The sequence below is a fragment of the Lycium barbarum genome, chromosome 6, assembly GCF_019175385.1.
Source record: "Lycium barbarum isolate Lr01 chromosome 6, ASM1917538v2, whole genome shotgun sequence".
NCBI lineage: Eukaryota > Viridiplantae > Streptophyta > Magnoliopsida > Solanales > Solanaceae > Lycium > Lycium barbarum.
This window is the reverse complement of record NC_083342.1, coordinates 11,028,534-11,046,086: the sequence shown is the minus strand read 5'-3', so window position 1 is coordinate 11,046,086 and position 17,553 is coordinate 11,028,534. Positions and strand designations below refer to the sequence as shown.

Sequence of the window (17,553 nt, the reverse complement as noted above, 5' to 3'; positions counted from 1 at the left end):
GGCTTAAGAGTGTCTTTAAGACCTAACCTTAGTATGATCCTTTTAATGTAGATCTTGTGAACGTGGAAGAAGAGCGTTAAATGATTAAGGTGACATTAAGGTATGCTAAGGCTATTCCTTCTTCTTTTGGCATGCTCCTATGTTATGAGCCAACAAGCGATCAAATGAGTTTCCATATTACTCTACTCTTAGAAGCATTAGGAGTGTGTCAGTCTTTGATGTTCCTATACTCTGTATGATTGTTCCTTCTGTTCATGGGTCTTAAGATTTCCTATATTGATGATGTTAGCTCAAAAGATGTTCATCGGAGATAGTACGACTATGTGTCACTCCGAGAGTTTTATGTACTCAGTTTATACATACATTGCATTCATATATTCATATGCATATTGACCCGTAACCAGAAGACGTTATATACACGAATATTATATGTATATGTGGTATGGGGAAAGGGATAGACGTTATATATGCATTGACACCTGATCAGTTGGTGCACCGTGATGATGATATATGGATCGGGTCGTACGTTCCTCGGCAGTATGATATGATATATGAATCGGGTCGTACATTCCTCGGCACTATTATATGGATCGAGCTGAATGTTCCTCAGCACTATGACCTATATTTATATACATGAGCATGATTATCATCGAGGGTATGCAGATTATGTGCCCACAGAGGCATTGTCAATTATACAGATACTTGTTCATACAAATTTATGCAGACAGTCAGTTTAGCTTTGAGTTCCATATTTCGTTCATGATTCCCATGTTTATACTTATGTTGCTCTTATGCCTTACATACTCAGTACATTATTTGTACTGACTCTCCTATTGCTCGGGGAGCTGCATTCATACCCGCAGGTTTGAGTAGACAGACAGGTGGTCTAGCTCCGTAGGCACTTCACTCAGTAGTAGTTGGTGCACTCCTTCTCATTCCGGAACTGCAGTCTATTTTGGTATGTCATTCTTTTGGATATGTATATGCACATGGGTATGACGGGGCCCTGTCCCATCTTTTCTACAGTTTTCTATTCCACTAGAGGTCTGTAGACAGATATACGTGTATGTCAGATGATGTAGCTTTATCGGCTCCCATTCTTTTGTGTACAGTATATCTAGCAGCCTAGTTGGCTTGCACTGTTCTTCCAGCTTGTATGTATGTAAATGTACAAAGTTCATGATGTCACCCTTCAGTAGGCAGTATGAGATCAGTTTAAGTTTCTTATGGGCCCCTAATGTTCAATATGATTCAGTTGTGAGTTCAGGGGGTGTTTGGTCAGTAGAGGTCAGACACTCGCGTCACGAATCATCGGGTTGGGTCGTGACAATAAAGGCTTCATAATCATGTCTTAGAGCATCAATCTTTGTTTCCCTCACTTTTGATGTTCCTTCATATGTGACCTCAAGCTTATCCCACAATTCTTTGGCAGTGTCACAATTAGATATTTTAGCTTATTCTTCTCCACTAACTGCACAGTAAAGCAAGGCTATTGCTCTAGCATTTGTTGTTAGTGTTTCTTGTTGTTCTTTAGTAACATCATGTGATTCCAAATCAATTTTTGTTGTGTCTACATTTGGAATAGGCTTAGGCCCTTTCTTGATCACAATTCATGTCTGATAGTCTGTTGACTGCACAAAGATCTTAAACCTTTCCTTCCAGTGACAGTAATGTTCACCACTGAAATATGGTGGTCTTGTTGTGGAGTGCCCATCTTGCAAGATTGCTCAAAGAATTTGATATCCAGCCATTTGATCTTGTCTCACTTGCGATTAAGCAACAAAATGTGAGGCCTTGCTCTGATACCAATTGAAAGTGCAAGAGGGGGAAGGGGGTGAATTATAACTTTTTCGATCTGTTAGTCGACTAAGTAAGACTAGTAGTTGACTGTTAACTCAGTGAATGCTAAAGTAAAATGTAGTAGGTAAATGACACCAAATATTTTATACTGGTTCAGATTCAATATGAATCCTAATCCAGTCCCCTTGGGATGCAAGGGTGTTCTCTGCAACTCTTTTGTAAAATGTTTCGTACAAGGGTGATTTGAATGAAGCTCCTAGGTCTATACTCAAAACACTCGTAATCTTTTTGATACAATGCCTCACACACTATACTATGTCTCTCATTTCATTTCTGTTTGTACTATAGATCACTCAGAAATACAATGTTTATGAAAAGTAAAGTAGAGAGCTTGAGAGAATGAGACTAAGGTATATTTGTCTTATTTTGTGAAGCCTCCTTTTATAGTTGTTTGTGCTCTTCACGCAGAGATATCAACCCAAGGGATTTGGTCCTTGGAAAAAGGAATTGGTGATCCTATTTCCAAGAATAAAGTTAGAGCTGTTTAATGCGTCTTGATACTTTTTTATGGTCTTTCCTTGCGTGATGGAACTGCATCTTCAATCAAGAAGATTGTTACACTTGATTGAATATTTCTCCTTTAATGCGGCAAATCCTATACTCTTCTTTCCTTCCTTGAACTTGATTTGTACTATTTCCTTAGCTGTAAGTATCTTTTTTAGCCACCGAAATATACACCGTATATTTTTTCCTTGTTGAAAGGTTGAAGAATATTCCTTGAGTAAGCCCATCTTGTATATGCATCTATTGGGCTTCTTACTGGATCTGTGGGCTTTTTCATTCCGTGGTCCACACATGTAGTCAACTTCCTTGATATCCTTGCTTCTCGTACTTTGTTTAATTTCCATACTTACACAAGTAAAATTATCATCATTCAAACTTGACACTAACTATCTGGAGTTCCCATATAATGAAAATGGTGGTTCTAGCTGTAGGGACCGTGTTGTTGTTACAGATTTGAGTGAACTCTCTGGCCTGAATATAGATATGGGTGAAGGAGAAGAGGTTGCTATTTCCATTCAACCAGAGTCCCCAAAAACAAAAAGGCATCAGATTAGTCCAGTGAATGAGATGGTTAAAGTCCTCTTTCCTTAGTCTATTCCAGATGATGATCCAATTATCTATATTATGAAAGGAGGAGCCGGTTATGGGATTTGTGGTGCATTGTCAGGTGAGACTAGCCCAGAAATGTTTGTTTATAGTGCATTCAAAGAATATACGGTTGGTGTCCTGATAAGTTGGTATTTTACCAACTTATCTCTTTTTTAATCTTAGATTTTTGCTATGTTTGATTGAGAAAGTAGTGCATTTAATGTCGTTTACTTCCATTTTATAGGTTTTGTGTGATTTAGAAATGATCGGGAAGAAATCAAGTGAGAAACAAGTCAAAAGAGATCAAATTGAAGAAAATGAGAAAAGTGGCTAAAAACGCAAAAAAGGGTCAGATTTGTAAATCTGAAATTTAGGCCTTATTTGTCATATTTTGGTGTGGGGAAATTGGGAAGCTATAATAGCAAGACTTGGGGACATTATTTTCATCTTTGGTCATATTTCCAAGCCTTGGAAGCTAGGATTCATCATCAACCAACACTTTAGAAGAGAAAATTGGAGCATTTTAATGAGCAAACTCTTAACCCTTTCTTCAATTCCTTATTATGTATTGCATATTTAAGTGTGTTGTATTTTATTCTCTTACTTGAATCTTGTTTATGAGAATACTCATTATCAAGTGTTGAATTAAATCTCTTGTTTTGCTTATGTATTGAACAATTTTTATTGCTAATGAAGTGAGTTTTTGTTTCTTTAATTAATCTTGATCTTCAATGCTTCTTAAGGTATTAGCTAACCTTAGGACTCACCCATTTACTTAGATTTGAGCTCGTAAGAGGAAATTGAGCTCGGCAAAGATTAGTTAACAAGGATTTGAGGCTTTAAACCTCATCTAATAACTTGAGCTAGGAATAGGATATTTAACTTGAGATTAAATTGATTGTGCCTAACTACACACTGTAAAGCTTGGAAGAGCTTAGAGTGGAACTCATTGATTTGGTTGGAAGACTTTCAATGAGATTTTAGAAATCATTATCTATTAACATAAACTCGCTCTTAGTTGTAAAATCGTGAAATATATTGGATCGTTACTTGAGAATATTTTTCCTTGTATCCATGCTTGTGGCCATTGATCATTTTACCCGCGCGCTTCTAGTTAGTTTTATCTTTGTTAGTTCTTAAATCAAAAATCAAATATTTAAAAAGTATCTGGCTTAGCTTAGTTGGTGATAAATCCTTTACTTTCTTAATCGCCTTTATATTGTTCTCTGTGGGATTCGACCCCGACTCATAGTTGGGTAAATTGTATTGTGACGACCGTGTATACTTTCTCTTTGAGGAGTTGATTTGAATGTTATCATGTCCTCTTTAGGATGCCACAGGTGACACGAGCAGGATTAATATTAATGCCAATGGAGGGTAGAAAGGAAGCAGTAGAAAGCTTACTGTGGTTTAGTAGTTAGAAGAAGGATTTGATCTTATTAGGGGCTTTGAGTGTAAGAGAATATTTTCACCAATATTCTGTTCCCTTGAATGAGTTGATATACATGATTTACAACATAATTGTAGGCTACAAATGAGGAACTAATTTAACTAAATAATTCTAACATATGCTATCCTAAAATAGAAGATTACAAAATATATTATACGAAGTAATTACATAATCTAACATTGAGTTTCCAATTCCAATTACAGTTCATGATTTGGGCTACAGGGATATCAGGTGGTTTAGTATCTAGGTGGGAGTATGCTGAGATTGAACTAAATTTACTATTACTAGTGAGTTTCCAAAAGTTGTAGTCCTCTTTATTGGTGTTAGGGAGTTTATAGGTGTTCTCAATAATGCTCTTGATAGACATTGGGAGGACAAACGAGAGGTTTTCAAAGTGCTATACCCCATTTTGGTTGATGTCACAGACTTTCGTAAGGTCCTCATTTAAATTAAGGGGACCCTCTATCATTTCTTTTAGACTAGGGCTATGAGGAATCTAATTATCATTCCAGAAATTAACACTAGTACCTTTATTAACAACCCATTGAGTGGCTGTCCTACAGTGTTTACAACCTTCTAAAATATTTTCCAGGTCCTAATGTGTTGTTTGCTAGGGTTGTGTCTACAATGTTTGCCTATAAGGGTAGACGTCCAAACGGAGTCAGGTTTCTTGAGAAGTCTCTAGGTAGGGCTAGTTAGGGTAGTTTTATTTTTCACTTTAGCTTTTTGAATTCGTAACCCTCCCTCTTTCTTAGGTCTGGTGATGGGTTGCCATCGCCATCCCACTAGGTGCACGTTTTTTTTTTTTTCCAACAGTGGTTCTATTTGAAAAATGTAACATTTAAACCTAAACTGAAAATAAATTTTTGAAAATTGAAATTGCTTTTGGACATGAAAAAGCATTTGAACATTTGAGTAAAATTTCAAAAATTACTAAAACCTTTCTCAAATTGCATGTTCTAAATTTTAAGTTTGAAGTTGAAATAATAACCCAATTTAATTAATAAATAATTATTTAAATTAATCTATAAACATTTAGAACTAAATCAATGGACAAAATTAATGTTAGATGTAAGTCCTTAAATTTCCCTTAAATTACTAAAACCTTTTTCGAATTTCACGTTCTATGTTTTAAGCTTGAAGTTAAAATAATGAGTCAATTTTAATTAATAAATAGTAATTATTTCAACTAATCTTCAAATATTTGAAACCAGATCTATGAACCACCAAAAGATTTAGCGAGGCTGCTCCTTCCTTAAAATCTGTTTCAGGCTCAAACCCTTAGTACGAAAAATTCTTTGTATGGAGGCGCGAGTGCAGATATAGTCGGACTCTAATACGGATGCTAAATAAGGAGTGAAAAACACAAAAAAAAAAAAAAAAAAAAAAAAAAAAAAAAATGAAGAAGAAGAAAAAGAAAACTAAATAGTTATAGAGGAAAACCCGCCACCCCAGTTTTTTTTCCCCTTCTAAACAATTTTAGTTTTAGTGGATTTCAAAAAAGCATATACCTCTAGGGTTTCTTGAAAGAACCCCATATATAAATTCCACTATTTTATTTTCACTTAACTCCCTTCTCTTCCGCCAACCAAAAAAAAGGTTACAGCCTCACATCTCTCTTTCACTTTTCAAATCTCAAAATTCCCTTTGTACCCTTTCAGCAATGGCTGTAACCTTCTCAAATCTCCATACTGAAGCTGGTCTCAAATCAGTTAATGAACATCTTTCTGGAAAAACTTATATTTCAGGGTAATTTTTTTTTCAAGATTCACATAATTTTGTTATTTTCTTGATTTTTTTTAATTTTTTTTGATGTGTTATTTGCAGAGATAAGTTAACTAAGGATGATGTTTTTTACGTAGTTCTTTAGTGGGGGTTTTTTTTTTTGTTTTTATGATTAATTATGAAAATTGGAACTTAATTTTCCTGGGAAAGCCTGTTAATGACAATTTTTCTGGAAAAACTTATATTTCTGGTTAATTTTTTTCAAGATTCATACAATTTTGTTATTTTCTTGGATCTTTTGTTTATTTTTTTTTTATGTGTTATCTGCAGAGATCAGTTAACTAAGGATGATATTAAGGTATATGGGGCAGTTTTGGAACAACCTAGTTCAGATCTTTACCCCAATGCTAGTAAATGGTACCAAGCTGTTTCTGCAAAACTTGCCTCAAGGTAATATTTTGTTTTTAGTGATACTTTTTGTATTGTTATTTGAGTTTTTTTAAAATTGTTTTTGATGTGAAAGTTGGAACCTTTAGTGGGGGGTTTTGTTGTATCTGTAATGCTGTGGGTGCGAGAGTTGCGTAGTCCTACAGATCTGTTCATACTAGTAGTCGTAGTATTACTCTTGTAGTTTTTTGTCCTTCGATTTCTGCTACTATCTTTTGCTTCTTGTACTTCGATTCTCGTATTAATTTGTGGTAGTTACTGCTCCTTTTTTTTTCCAGACTGCTTTATTATGCTTTTATCGTATCTCGCCATGAACTTTTTGTACTGCTTTGATTTGCTTGTCCTTGTGCCGAGGGTCTACCGGAAACAGCCTCCCTAGGGCTAAGGTCTGCTTACACTCTATCCTCCCCAGACCCTCATTTTGTGGAATTTCACTGGGTATTGTTGCTATGGGTGTGAGAGTTGGCAGATGCTTATGCTTTTTAATGCTGCTGGTTATGTTGTTCTTTGATTTTTCTAATTGTTTTGGCTTTGAAAGTTGGAATCTATGGTGTGGTTTTTGTTGTTATTGTGATTAATGATGAATCTTGGAGCTCAATTTTCCCGGGGAAGCTCTTGTTTGTGGGAGTTGGCAGCCTTGATTATTCTTTTTAAAGCTACTGGTTATATTGTTCTTTGATTGTTCTAAGTGTTTTTGCTTTGAAAGTAGAATCTTTAGTGGGTTTTTGTTGTTTTTGTGATTAATGATGAATCCTGGAGCTCCGATTTCCTGGGGAAGCTTGTTGGTGTGAGAGTTGGCAGTTGATTATTCTTTTTAATGATACTGGTTGTATTGTTCTTTGGTTTTCAACTTCTATTTTTTCCTTTGAAAGTTAGAATCTTTAGTGGGGTTTTATGTGTTTATGTGACTAATGATGAATCTTGGAGCTTAGTTTTCCTGGGAATACTTTGGGTGTGAGAATTGACAGCTATAGCTTTTCTCTGATTATTCTTTTTTATTCTACTGTTTATACTATTCTTTGATTTTCCAGTTGTTTTTGCTATGAAAGTTAGAATCTTTAGTGGGGCATTTTTGTTGTCTTTGTGACTAATGATGAATTTTGGATCTTAGTTTTCCTGGGAAAGCTGTGGGTGTGAAAGTTGGTGGCGCTGCTCCCGCTGAAGCTGCTCCAGCTAAGGTAATTAATTTTCATGTTGAAGTTTGTAATTTCAAAGCGTTGGCCACTTTTTTTTTTTGCTTATACCCTGTAGATGAGATCTTTAATGGGTTGTTGATCTGATAAGATTTTTGCAGTTACTTTTATCCTAAGGATTTTTGTTGTCACTATTTTGTATTGGAGATATTGGTTTCATGATAATAATTAGATGTCAAGATACAAAATATGCTTCTATTACTCTCTAGGGATTTTGTTATATTTGAGGTGAATTCAGTTTGTGTTATTAAAATGTGTTTTCTGAATGTGTATATGGTTGTTTTCTTTCAAACTGTCGATACAATTTATTACTTTATAAAAAAAAACTTGTTGTGAATGTTGCCTATGTGATCAGATCCCACTAGCATTGTGACAAGTAAAGCTCCGTCAATTGACAGTGATTTTGTCCTGTTAATCAATTGGCTTTCTACAATACCAAGTATCTTAACTTAAATCACTTTTTCCTTTCCTTTTTTTTTTTTTGGGGACTAAAACTTTTAGATGTGTTAAATTGGAAAGAAATCAAAAAAGAAGAGGATAAAGGTTGAGGCTGCGCCTTGAGTTCCTAATACCCAGTGTCATTTACCAAAAGGAAAAAACACTAGTCAGAATTACCTTGAAGGGTTTGTAAATTTCAATGCAGTTCATCAATGAAAATAACATATATTTCAAACTAAATTGACTGTATTTTTCTGAAAACTACCTTGTATAATCCTACATACCGCACATTTGTTCTTCTAATGGATATTACTGGATGTATTTTGTTTTGGGTTCTTCGTCTTTAATAACCTTCTCTTACTTGGTCTGCATATTTTAATAATCCCATAATTCATACAAACCATATAAGTAATGTTTTGGTGTGGAGGAGTCATGTTCCAAGAGCTTTTGACCTGTCACCCTTACTCAAGTTATATACTTGATCACTTAGCACTGTTGTACTGGTCATTTAGTAGGAAATTTTGGATTATGTTTATTTTCTCTATGACCAACTGTAGTTTGATACCTTGAATGTTTGCAGCCTGCTGCTGCTGATGATGATGATGACGACGACGACATTGATCTCTTTGGAGAAGAGACAGAGGAGGAAAAGAAGGCAGCAGAAGCAAGAGAGGCCACTAAAGCAACTACCAAGAAGAAAGAGAGTAAGCTTTGACATTTCCTTCTCTACTTTGATATGTGAAAGTCACCTCCTTACCAAAGTTTCCATAATGAAAATTGAAAGTAGGAAGTTGACTGGAATGAAAACTAGATTGGTGAAGGAAATTATGTTCCTTTGCTCTAATAAAATCTTTAGTAGGCATTTGGACATAAAAATGTGATATTTGGGAAAAAGTACAGTAGAAAAAAGATTTGGAAATCGAGTTGTATTTGGACATTAACATGAAAAAAAGTTGAAATTTTGTTAGTGGAAAAAATATTTACTTGGAGAACTGGCCAAAACCACATTTTCAATTTTTTTTCAGAAAGTCCAACGTATAACCAAATGTTTTTTTTTTGCATAAAAGTGAAAGTCTGTATGGACAATTGGGTCGTTAATCTGCTTCATTCTGCACTCTTATTCTTGTAGGCGGAAAGTCATCCGTTCTTATGGATGTTAAGCCCTGGGATGATGAAACCGACATGAAGAAACTTGAGGAGGCTGTTCGCGGTGTTGAGATGGAAGGGCTTTTCTGGGGAGCATGTATGACTTATTATTTCCATTCATCTCTCTTTAACAGTGCTTTATATCCGTTATATATCTGAGTTTGATACTGACAAGCTGTTGTTGTGTCTCTTTGACAGCCAAATTGGTTCCAGTTGGCTATGGTATTAAGAAATTGCAGATCATGCTTACCATCATTGATGACCTTGTCTCAGTGGATACTCTCATTGAGGAGCGTCTAACAGAAGAGCCCATCAACGAATACGTGCAGAGCTGTGATATTGTTGCCTTCAACAAAATTTAAGGTCAACACATCAGGGAATTTTCTTATCCGTCTTGAGCCTTGTCAGGCTGTAATTTTGCTAGTTTTTGAGTTGTGATACTTTACTATTAGTATTTTTATTCTCCATCTTCCGTTCAAGTGCGTTTAGTCGTGAGAATGGGTATTTAACTGTCAAAGCATACGGTGCTGAGATTCAAGTTAATCCATTATACCTTTTCTTTTAGGCTTATTTGTCTGAGTACTGTTTGGAGCTCTATATTTGTTTTTCCTGATTATGTGCTGTACTGCAGAATTTGGAGGGGTGTGAACTTAATCATATATTGAAATAACATTAGTTCCACCTGTGGAGAAATAACATATTATATACAGTATATGAAGATGAATGAATTGTTAACTTCTAGATAACAATAGCAATGTTAAGAAGCAGTAAGTTGTCAGCACATGAATCCTCAAGCCTTGGTGGACAAGGCTACCTTGTATTTGTATTGGCTGGAGGTAGCAGGTATTTCGGGAGTGGTGCGCAATCTCTGCCTAAATGCAATGCTTATAAAAACGAATGAATGGTTCTTGCCTATGTGAGTTGTACATATAAGTGTGCACACTTCTCAGGAAAGTTCACTCTTAGAAAATTAAAAGTGTTTTTACTAACTTATCTCTAATTAAATGTCTAGAAAAAGAAAGCTTAATGATTCTTGATTGTGTAAATAAGGGTCATTTTGGAAGAAGAAAATTAATTTCTTGAAATTTTAAAGCACCTCTTATTTTGAAATAAAATGAAAAGTCTAAAAAGTCATTTATTATGGAATGGAAGGAGTATCATGACAACGCATGATCTTGCAGGAAATTCCATGGTTTTTAGCTTAACAGCCACTTTGAATACCATATTATAGTAGCTGTCACAGACCATTTTGCCAGTTGTGTCAAAACCAAATCCTGTACCATGAAGGCCTGCCTAGTTGGTAGTTGTTAGAGGCGTATCCAAAATTTGAAGTGCATGAGCTTTGAATTCTGTCTCTTTGCTGTTGCTCGATTCTGAAGTTAACCTCGTTTAGAAGAGTTTTCAAAAATAGATTTGCGGCCAAAAATTGGCCTTTTGATCTTCACGATTTTGGCGAATCATTATAAGTTTTGAAAGGGTTGTCTTATCACAAATTACGATTGCCAATAACATACCTTATACTGTCAAATTGAGACAAATTCGATGTAGTCTTGAGTGCTCAATTAGTACAAGACTTACTTGAGTTGTCTAAGTGAAAGATGCTGCTCACCTCATAGGCCTGAGACCTCATGTCGCTCACTGGGCCACACCCTTGGGTGCTACGAAGTTTAAGATTTTCTTTGTAAATTTATGGTACTGTATAAAATAAAAAAGTATTTTCCTGTGACCATAAATTGTAATATTAAAAATAAAATGAAACATTTGGAATTTAATTATTTTAAAATATAAAAAATATTAGGGGTATTATTTCTAAATAGACTAAAAGATTAAGTAGTAAAAATCAGAGTTATAGCCTGTTCGACCAAGCTTATTTTTTACCAAAAATTATTTTTTTACCAATTTTTTTTTTTTTTCAAGAAGTGCTTATTTTAAAAAAGTGAGGTATTTGACTAAGTTTTTGGGAGAAAATAAGTGTTTATGAGGAGTAGCAAAAACATTTTTTCAAAAGCTAATAACATTAGTTTTTGACCAATTACTAGTTGTTGCTTAAAAATACTTTTTAAATTAATTAACCAAATATAAATAACTTTTTGCCTAAAGTATTTTTTTATATTTTTTCTTTAAAAACACTTTTAAAAAATAAGCTAATTTTAAAAACTTAGCCAAATAATTATTAATCACTAAATAACGCACCATATTTTCTTATTTAGCAGCAATTTATTTACCAGATATTTATGAACACGCATAGTTCAAAAAAATCTTCGTTTAGTATATTTTAAACTTGGGACATCATTTCTTAAACACGGCGACGGAGGAATACAATTTGTTGAAGATTCTCGGGGACAACGCAACGCAATACAACCCTAAATTGTCAGAGCTCTACATTTGACGGCGACACTTGTTCCGCTTGCCATCCATTTTCTCTTTGGTTAGTTAAATAATATGTGCACAATTCCTTTTTTTTTTCTTTTTCTTTTAGTTTCTATATATTGATATCTTTTGAATAGTTAGCTAACATCATTTTAATGTTATCTTCGATTCACGATTTAAACTTTATGAGCTCTACGACAACACCTCTAGTGTTAGTAACTAGGTTCTGAATTTAACTTGTTGTGAATTTCTTACCATATAATATATACATGCTTTCGGCTAAAGGTATTCTGCTTGTTATTACTGCTTCCTTGAGCCGAGAGTCTATCGAAAACACCCTTCCTGCCCAGTGGCGGATTCAGGATTTTCACTTAGGGGTTCGAAAAATAAAAATGTAGTGCTAAGGATTTGAACTTGGAACCTCAAGTTAAATTTTGAACCCCCTAAACCACTGAGCTAACCTCTAATCTTGTATTCAGCGTGTTCAAAATCCATATATGTACATAAAAAATAAAAAATTACCTTATATATATAGTGTAATTTTTTGCCGAGGGGGTTCGGGGAAACACCCTCGGCCCTAGATCCGCCCTTGTTCCTGCCCCCACAAGGTAGGTGTAAGGTTTGCTTACACTCTACCCTCCCTAGAGCCCACTTGTGGGATTATATATGTTGTTGTTGGGATAAAGCTATTGGGTTGTACCGAACCCATATGTTATAGTCTACCTTCGTCCCTAAGCTCCACGTCCTTCTTGGTTCTTCTAGTCGAGATGAAGGGAAATGATTAAAGGAGGAAATTCACTTTTACTCCTTTTGTCTCATTTTATGTGACACGATTTAAAAGACGCAGTCATAATGTAACTTTGACTTGGATATAAGAAAATATAATAAAAATTTGTTAAGTTAGTGTGATCAGGAGAAGTCATATAATTGCTCAAAATTGAATTCCTTGAATGAGAGTTGTATAAAATATTACTCCTGCCGTCCCTTGTGTCCTTATTTGACTAAGCACGAAGTTTCAACAACAACAACAACATACCCAGTGAAAGCACGGAGTTTAAGAAAAAAATACATACTTTTGAAACTTGTCGTCTGATTGTGTGACTATAAATATTCTCTTTTAGGATATAATGAAAATTGTTCTTAAATATAGAAATATGTTAATCTCTTTGATAGACTAAAAGGAATAAGTGTGTAACAAAAATTGTGACAGAAGAAGTATTACTTATAGAAGAATGTCAAACTTCTAAAATATAATTAGTTGTATTTCCTTAGTATCTTGATTACACTAGAAAGAGAATACTACTCTCTGGTCATTTAACCTCTTTCAAAAGTGACTAGGGAAGCTAAGTCTCTGCCCATGATTCTTTATGTTCTATGAAATGCTAATTGGTAAGAGATGCTTATTTCAGGATAAAAATCGAGATAAATGTCGATAAAAGGTAGAAAATTTGCTGGAAAGGGAGAGACAACGGCATCACATTATGCATTTGGACCACTTGAAGACGATATGATTATTAAGCATAGACTTCTGACTCGGACAACCACCACTAGAGGTGAACCGCCACTGAAGAAACTTCAGAAGAAGTTTACTACATTTGCTTTGGAGATAGAGAAGGAAGCTGATAACTACAGTGATTGCGAAAGACTTGCCAAAACATTCTTGCAAGAGCTAAATACTTTTGAGATTCCGCTCCTAAAGAGCAAAGCAGTCATAGAGGCAAATGTTAGAGAAAAGGAGAATTTTAATGACCTGAAAGGTGATATCAACAAGCAAATTATACAGGCTCAGGCTGATATAGAAGATCTCAAGAGGCAACTCGAAGAAAGCAAAGTTGAAAGGAAGCATAAAGAAGAGGGTGAGGCTATCAGGAAGTTGATTGCTATGCAGCCTCCAAGATCAGAAACTCAGAAAGTTATAACAGAGCTTGAGAAAGAGATAGCTATGTTGGAAGCCGAGAATACTGCTAGTTCAAGGACATTGGACCTTCGTAAAAAGCAGTTTGCCCTTTTATTGCATGTGGTATGTATCTTGCTGCAAACTTACCTTTCATTAATGCTTTTGGTTTCCTCGGGAAGTTTAGCTCGGAATGCATTGATTGCTGTTGGTGATATAAAGTTTCCATGTGTGCTATATGCATCTGAAATGACTGACATGTCTTGGTAGTAACAAACTAACAGGTGAACATGTTATAGAATATCATTTGCGTGGGCGGTGCAGGATGTTCAAGAAAAATTGAATTAAACCGACATAAAAGCCGAGATGTATTTGTACTTGGTCTGAAATTTGAAAAAATCGAAAATATTTGGTTTGGTTTGGTTTGGTATTAAACAAAACGAAATCGAACCGACTATACATACACCATCCTATAAAATTGCATGTGTAATTGCATATACCATCCTATAAAATTGCATATGTGTAATTGCATACAAAAATATGACTTCTATAGATATTTTTAGAAAAAAATATCTTTTTCCATAGAGAAGTTGACCCATGATACTTTTACCAATATTAACGCAACAATTTTTGCTTGACCAAAGTTCCAAAAGTGCTTCTGGGGATACTGTTTTCCTCTTCTGACAAACTGTTTCTGCTGCTACTCAAAAGCTCGTCTTTTTCCTAAAAACTTGGCCAAATACCTGAACTATCTAAATTAAGCACTTTTGGCTCTCATAGCTTGGCCAAACAGGTCATAAATGCTTGTCCCAACTACCCTAAAACTCTATTCACATGCTCGGAGCATATGATCCGAGATTTGTATTACCCTCTTGGATTGGCCATCTATTTATAGTTGAAAAGTAATACTAAAGTTCGACCTGGTACTCAAAGATTCCTGGAAGCTACCCCAAAATCTATGACTTAAGTCACAGGTCTCAATCAGATAGAATAGAAACAAGGACTCCAGCTAGTCTTATGATCTCATTAATGCATAATTCAGCTCATCAGTGAAGTGAACATTTGAATGGGCAAGACGTGCAAACTTTTGGTTGGCTTATCTACCATCATCCAAATTGCATCGTGATTCTTTTGAGTGCATGTAAGTTCAACAATGAAGTCCATAGTTATTTCTTCCCATTTTCACTCAGGTATCGACAGGGGTTGTAATAAACCAACTGGGACATGATGCTCGGCTTTATTTGTTCACTAACCAAGCATTTTGAAATAAACTCCGCAATGTCTTTCTAATACTATTCCGTCAATAGTGTTATTTGGTGGTTTGGTACATTTTAGTATTTCCATGATGCATTGAATAGGTGAACTAGGCGCATCACTCAAGATCTCTTTCCTTAAGTCGTCATTTTTAGGAACACAACTAGTTTTTGTACAAAAGGGTGCCATACTTCGATGTAAAATTTGATATTCCCCATTTTGAACTTCCTTTAACCCACTTCACGAGTTACTCATCTATCTTTTGTCCTTCTCGAACTTGCTCAACCGTAACCGGCTTGACTTGCAAACTAGCATTAATAGAGTCATTAGAATCAAGTGCTAGACGAGCATTCAATGGTTCTCAATTAACAAAAAAAAAGGTAAGACTGATACACCCACTTGTGCACAATATGGATATAATCTTTCTGGTACTTCTGGTGCTTGTTTTAACTGTGGGAGGTTTGCTTATGAAGTGAAGGATTGTTCTAATCGTAATCCTTGTCGCATACTAAAAGCTCAATTGAAAACCTATAACAACTCCTTCTCAAGAAAATAGTGGTACAAGACGTAGATATGCACAAGCAGCAGGTTCCTCTGGTGCTAGTCAGATCAGTGGATCAAGAGCTACAACTCGGGTCTATGCCATGACACAAAGGGGTGATCAAGGTGGCTCGAATGTGGTTATTGGTAAATTCAAGTGGTGTACCAAAGTCGAGTTTCGGTGTTTCACATATATCATATTATTGGGAAATGTAAGTGACAACCAAACATAGAGTGTGAAAATATGTTTGCTCGTCTGTTGAGTCATCAGGTGGATGTAAGCGGATTTATCGAGATTAACCCTTCATGATACTAAGTCTAAGACTTGATTGAAATGCCTTTTTAGGACTATGATGTTATAATTGGTATGGATTGGCTCCTTAGACACTATGCATCGGTGGATTGTAAGTTGAAGTAAAAGCTCTCATACTCACATATAATTGTTCAACAAAAAAGATTGTTAACATCTAATATCATTTTTGCTGTTTCAGCGAGGAAGATGATTCACCATGATTGTGAAGCCTATGTAGAACGAGCTTGACATTTGAATCTATAGGAGTGTCAAAATGTTTACAATCTAAGATGCTAGTTTCCTCCCGCATGTTCAAGCATAATTTTCTTTTCTTTAATTTCGCAAGGTTTTGGTCTCAAAGTGGTTTAACAAATTCCTTGGTCATTGCGGGTTATGACAATATCATTGACATAAACAACCAGACTAGCATACATTGCTAGTATTAGTGGCACAGAGTTAGAAAGGATAGGTTATAATTGGGTTGAGTTGTTGTCCAGGCAAGTCGTCTGATATGAACTTAGGCGAATGGAGATACCGTAATTGTATCATCCGCCGGTTCATGAATCAAACTCTGGCGAGCTAGGTCGACGCATGACGACCGACTGTGAGGAATTTGTCAATAGGATACTAAGATAAGGTTTGTTGGAGCCACGACTCTTTGCACAATTTAGTGCAGCTTCGATATGGCTATTGGTGTAGAGGGGATTTTGACAGTCATTGTTTCTTCCCTGACAAATTTGTTTATATTGAGCATTTTTTCACTAACCTAGCTCTGATAGTATTTGTAGTAATTTCACACGTTTCAACTTTCACATCACAAATCTAGGCATAGTTAGAGCAATAAATCAAATTGAATCAAAACCTAATCAATATAAATCATGTGATGTCCTCAACAAATCTCTTCATTTTAAATTCTTTTATTTATCTAATTGGATTTTGTTTTATAGTTATTTTTTCTTGTATTGCATATATTCTTATTGTTTATAATTGCGGTTTTCTACGCAATTTTGTGAATTTTATTTACGCTTAAAGCGTTAGCAGATGTTAGGTTTTTATCACAGTTTTTGTCTTTGACGCCACTGCTCAGAGTTGAATATGAGATTTCCCATGTTTGGAAATACTCTGTTTAGGTTACATAGAACTTTTACTTCATCTGCATTAGAGAAAACCTTAATTGGTGAAACATGCACATATCTTTTGATCTTTCAGGTTGATGAGTTGCAGCACACAATAGAGGAAGAGCAGAGGAGTTTGATCGAAGAGATGAGGAATGCGGTCGATGATCCTAACAAGAGTGGAGTGGGGGATGCTACTGTGGGTCCTGAAGCAATGGCTGTGGATTAGCAAGTGAAGCCTTAGCGCTCTTCTATGCTAGACTCTTACATACATGTTTCATACTGGCTGTTCACTTATGGCGGAATTTTGTTTAACTATAGTGATAAATAAGTCGGTCCTATTTGAAAGCGAGATGGCGATTGAGGGTCTTGTTGTTTACTGGTATTAGGTCTTGGAGTGCTGCTAGGTTGCTAGGTTTTACCAGGCAAACGTCTTACTGCAACATGAATAGGATTTGCATCTCAGAATTCATATGAAATGCTAAGCTAGTAATGCAATTACTATTTAGGTGCAAATCTGATGTTACTGGAGAAACATTTGCTTCATTAACAGTCTCTTCTACTATGCTACCAGATTATCTTTGGATTGTCAAGAAAGCGTAATTCCTTTTGCGATTTTTCAGGGTCCATGGGTTGACTTCTGGCTATTGGAGCTCAATCCTGGGATGTATGTATAAACATTAAGTGAAATGGATTTGGTCATATTGTTGTGTAGGATTCTTTACTTTTTTTTTTGT

At 35.3% G+C, this 17,553-nt stretch overlaps 2 protein-coding genes across 2 annotated transcripts; both read left to right on the top strand.

Annotated features, from left to right (window-relative positions):
• The first annotated feature begins 5,956 nt into the window (after nucleotides 1-5,956).
• Nucleotides 5,957-10,032, top strand: LOC132600766 (elongation factor 1-beta). Its single transcript, XM_060314138.1, has 6 exons — nucleotides 5,957-6,151; nucleotides 6,458-6,577; nucleotides 7,686-7,752; nucleotides 8,786-8,909; nucleotides 9,335-9,448; nucleotides 9,550-10,032. The coding sequence occupies exons 1-6, from the start codon at nucleotides 6,066-6,068 to the stop codon at nucleotides 9,711-9,713; spliced, it is 675 nt and encodes a 224-aa protein (XP_060170121.1). The 5' UTR covers nucleotides 5,957-6,065; the 3' UTR covers nucleotides 9,714-10,032.
• Nucleotides 10,033-11,603: 1,571 nt separating this feature from the next.
• Nucleotides 11,604-17,530, top strand: LOC132600765 (THO complex subunit 7A-like). Its single transcript, XM_060314137.1, has 3 exons — nucleotides 11,604-11,779; nucleotides 13,131-13,741; nucleotides 16,911-17,530. The coding sequence occupies exons 2-3, from the start codon at nucleotides 13,148-13,150 to the stop codon at nucleotides 17,043-17,045; spliced, it is 729 nt and encodes a 242-aa protein (XP_060170120.1). The 5' UTR covers nucleotides 11,604-11,779; nucleotides 13,131-13,147; the 3' UTR covers nucleotides 17,046-17,530.
• Nucleotides 17,531-17,553: the final 23 nt, after the last annotated feature.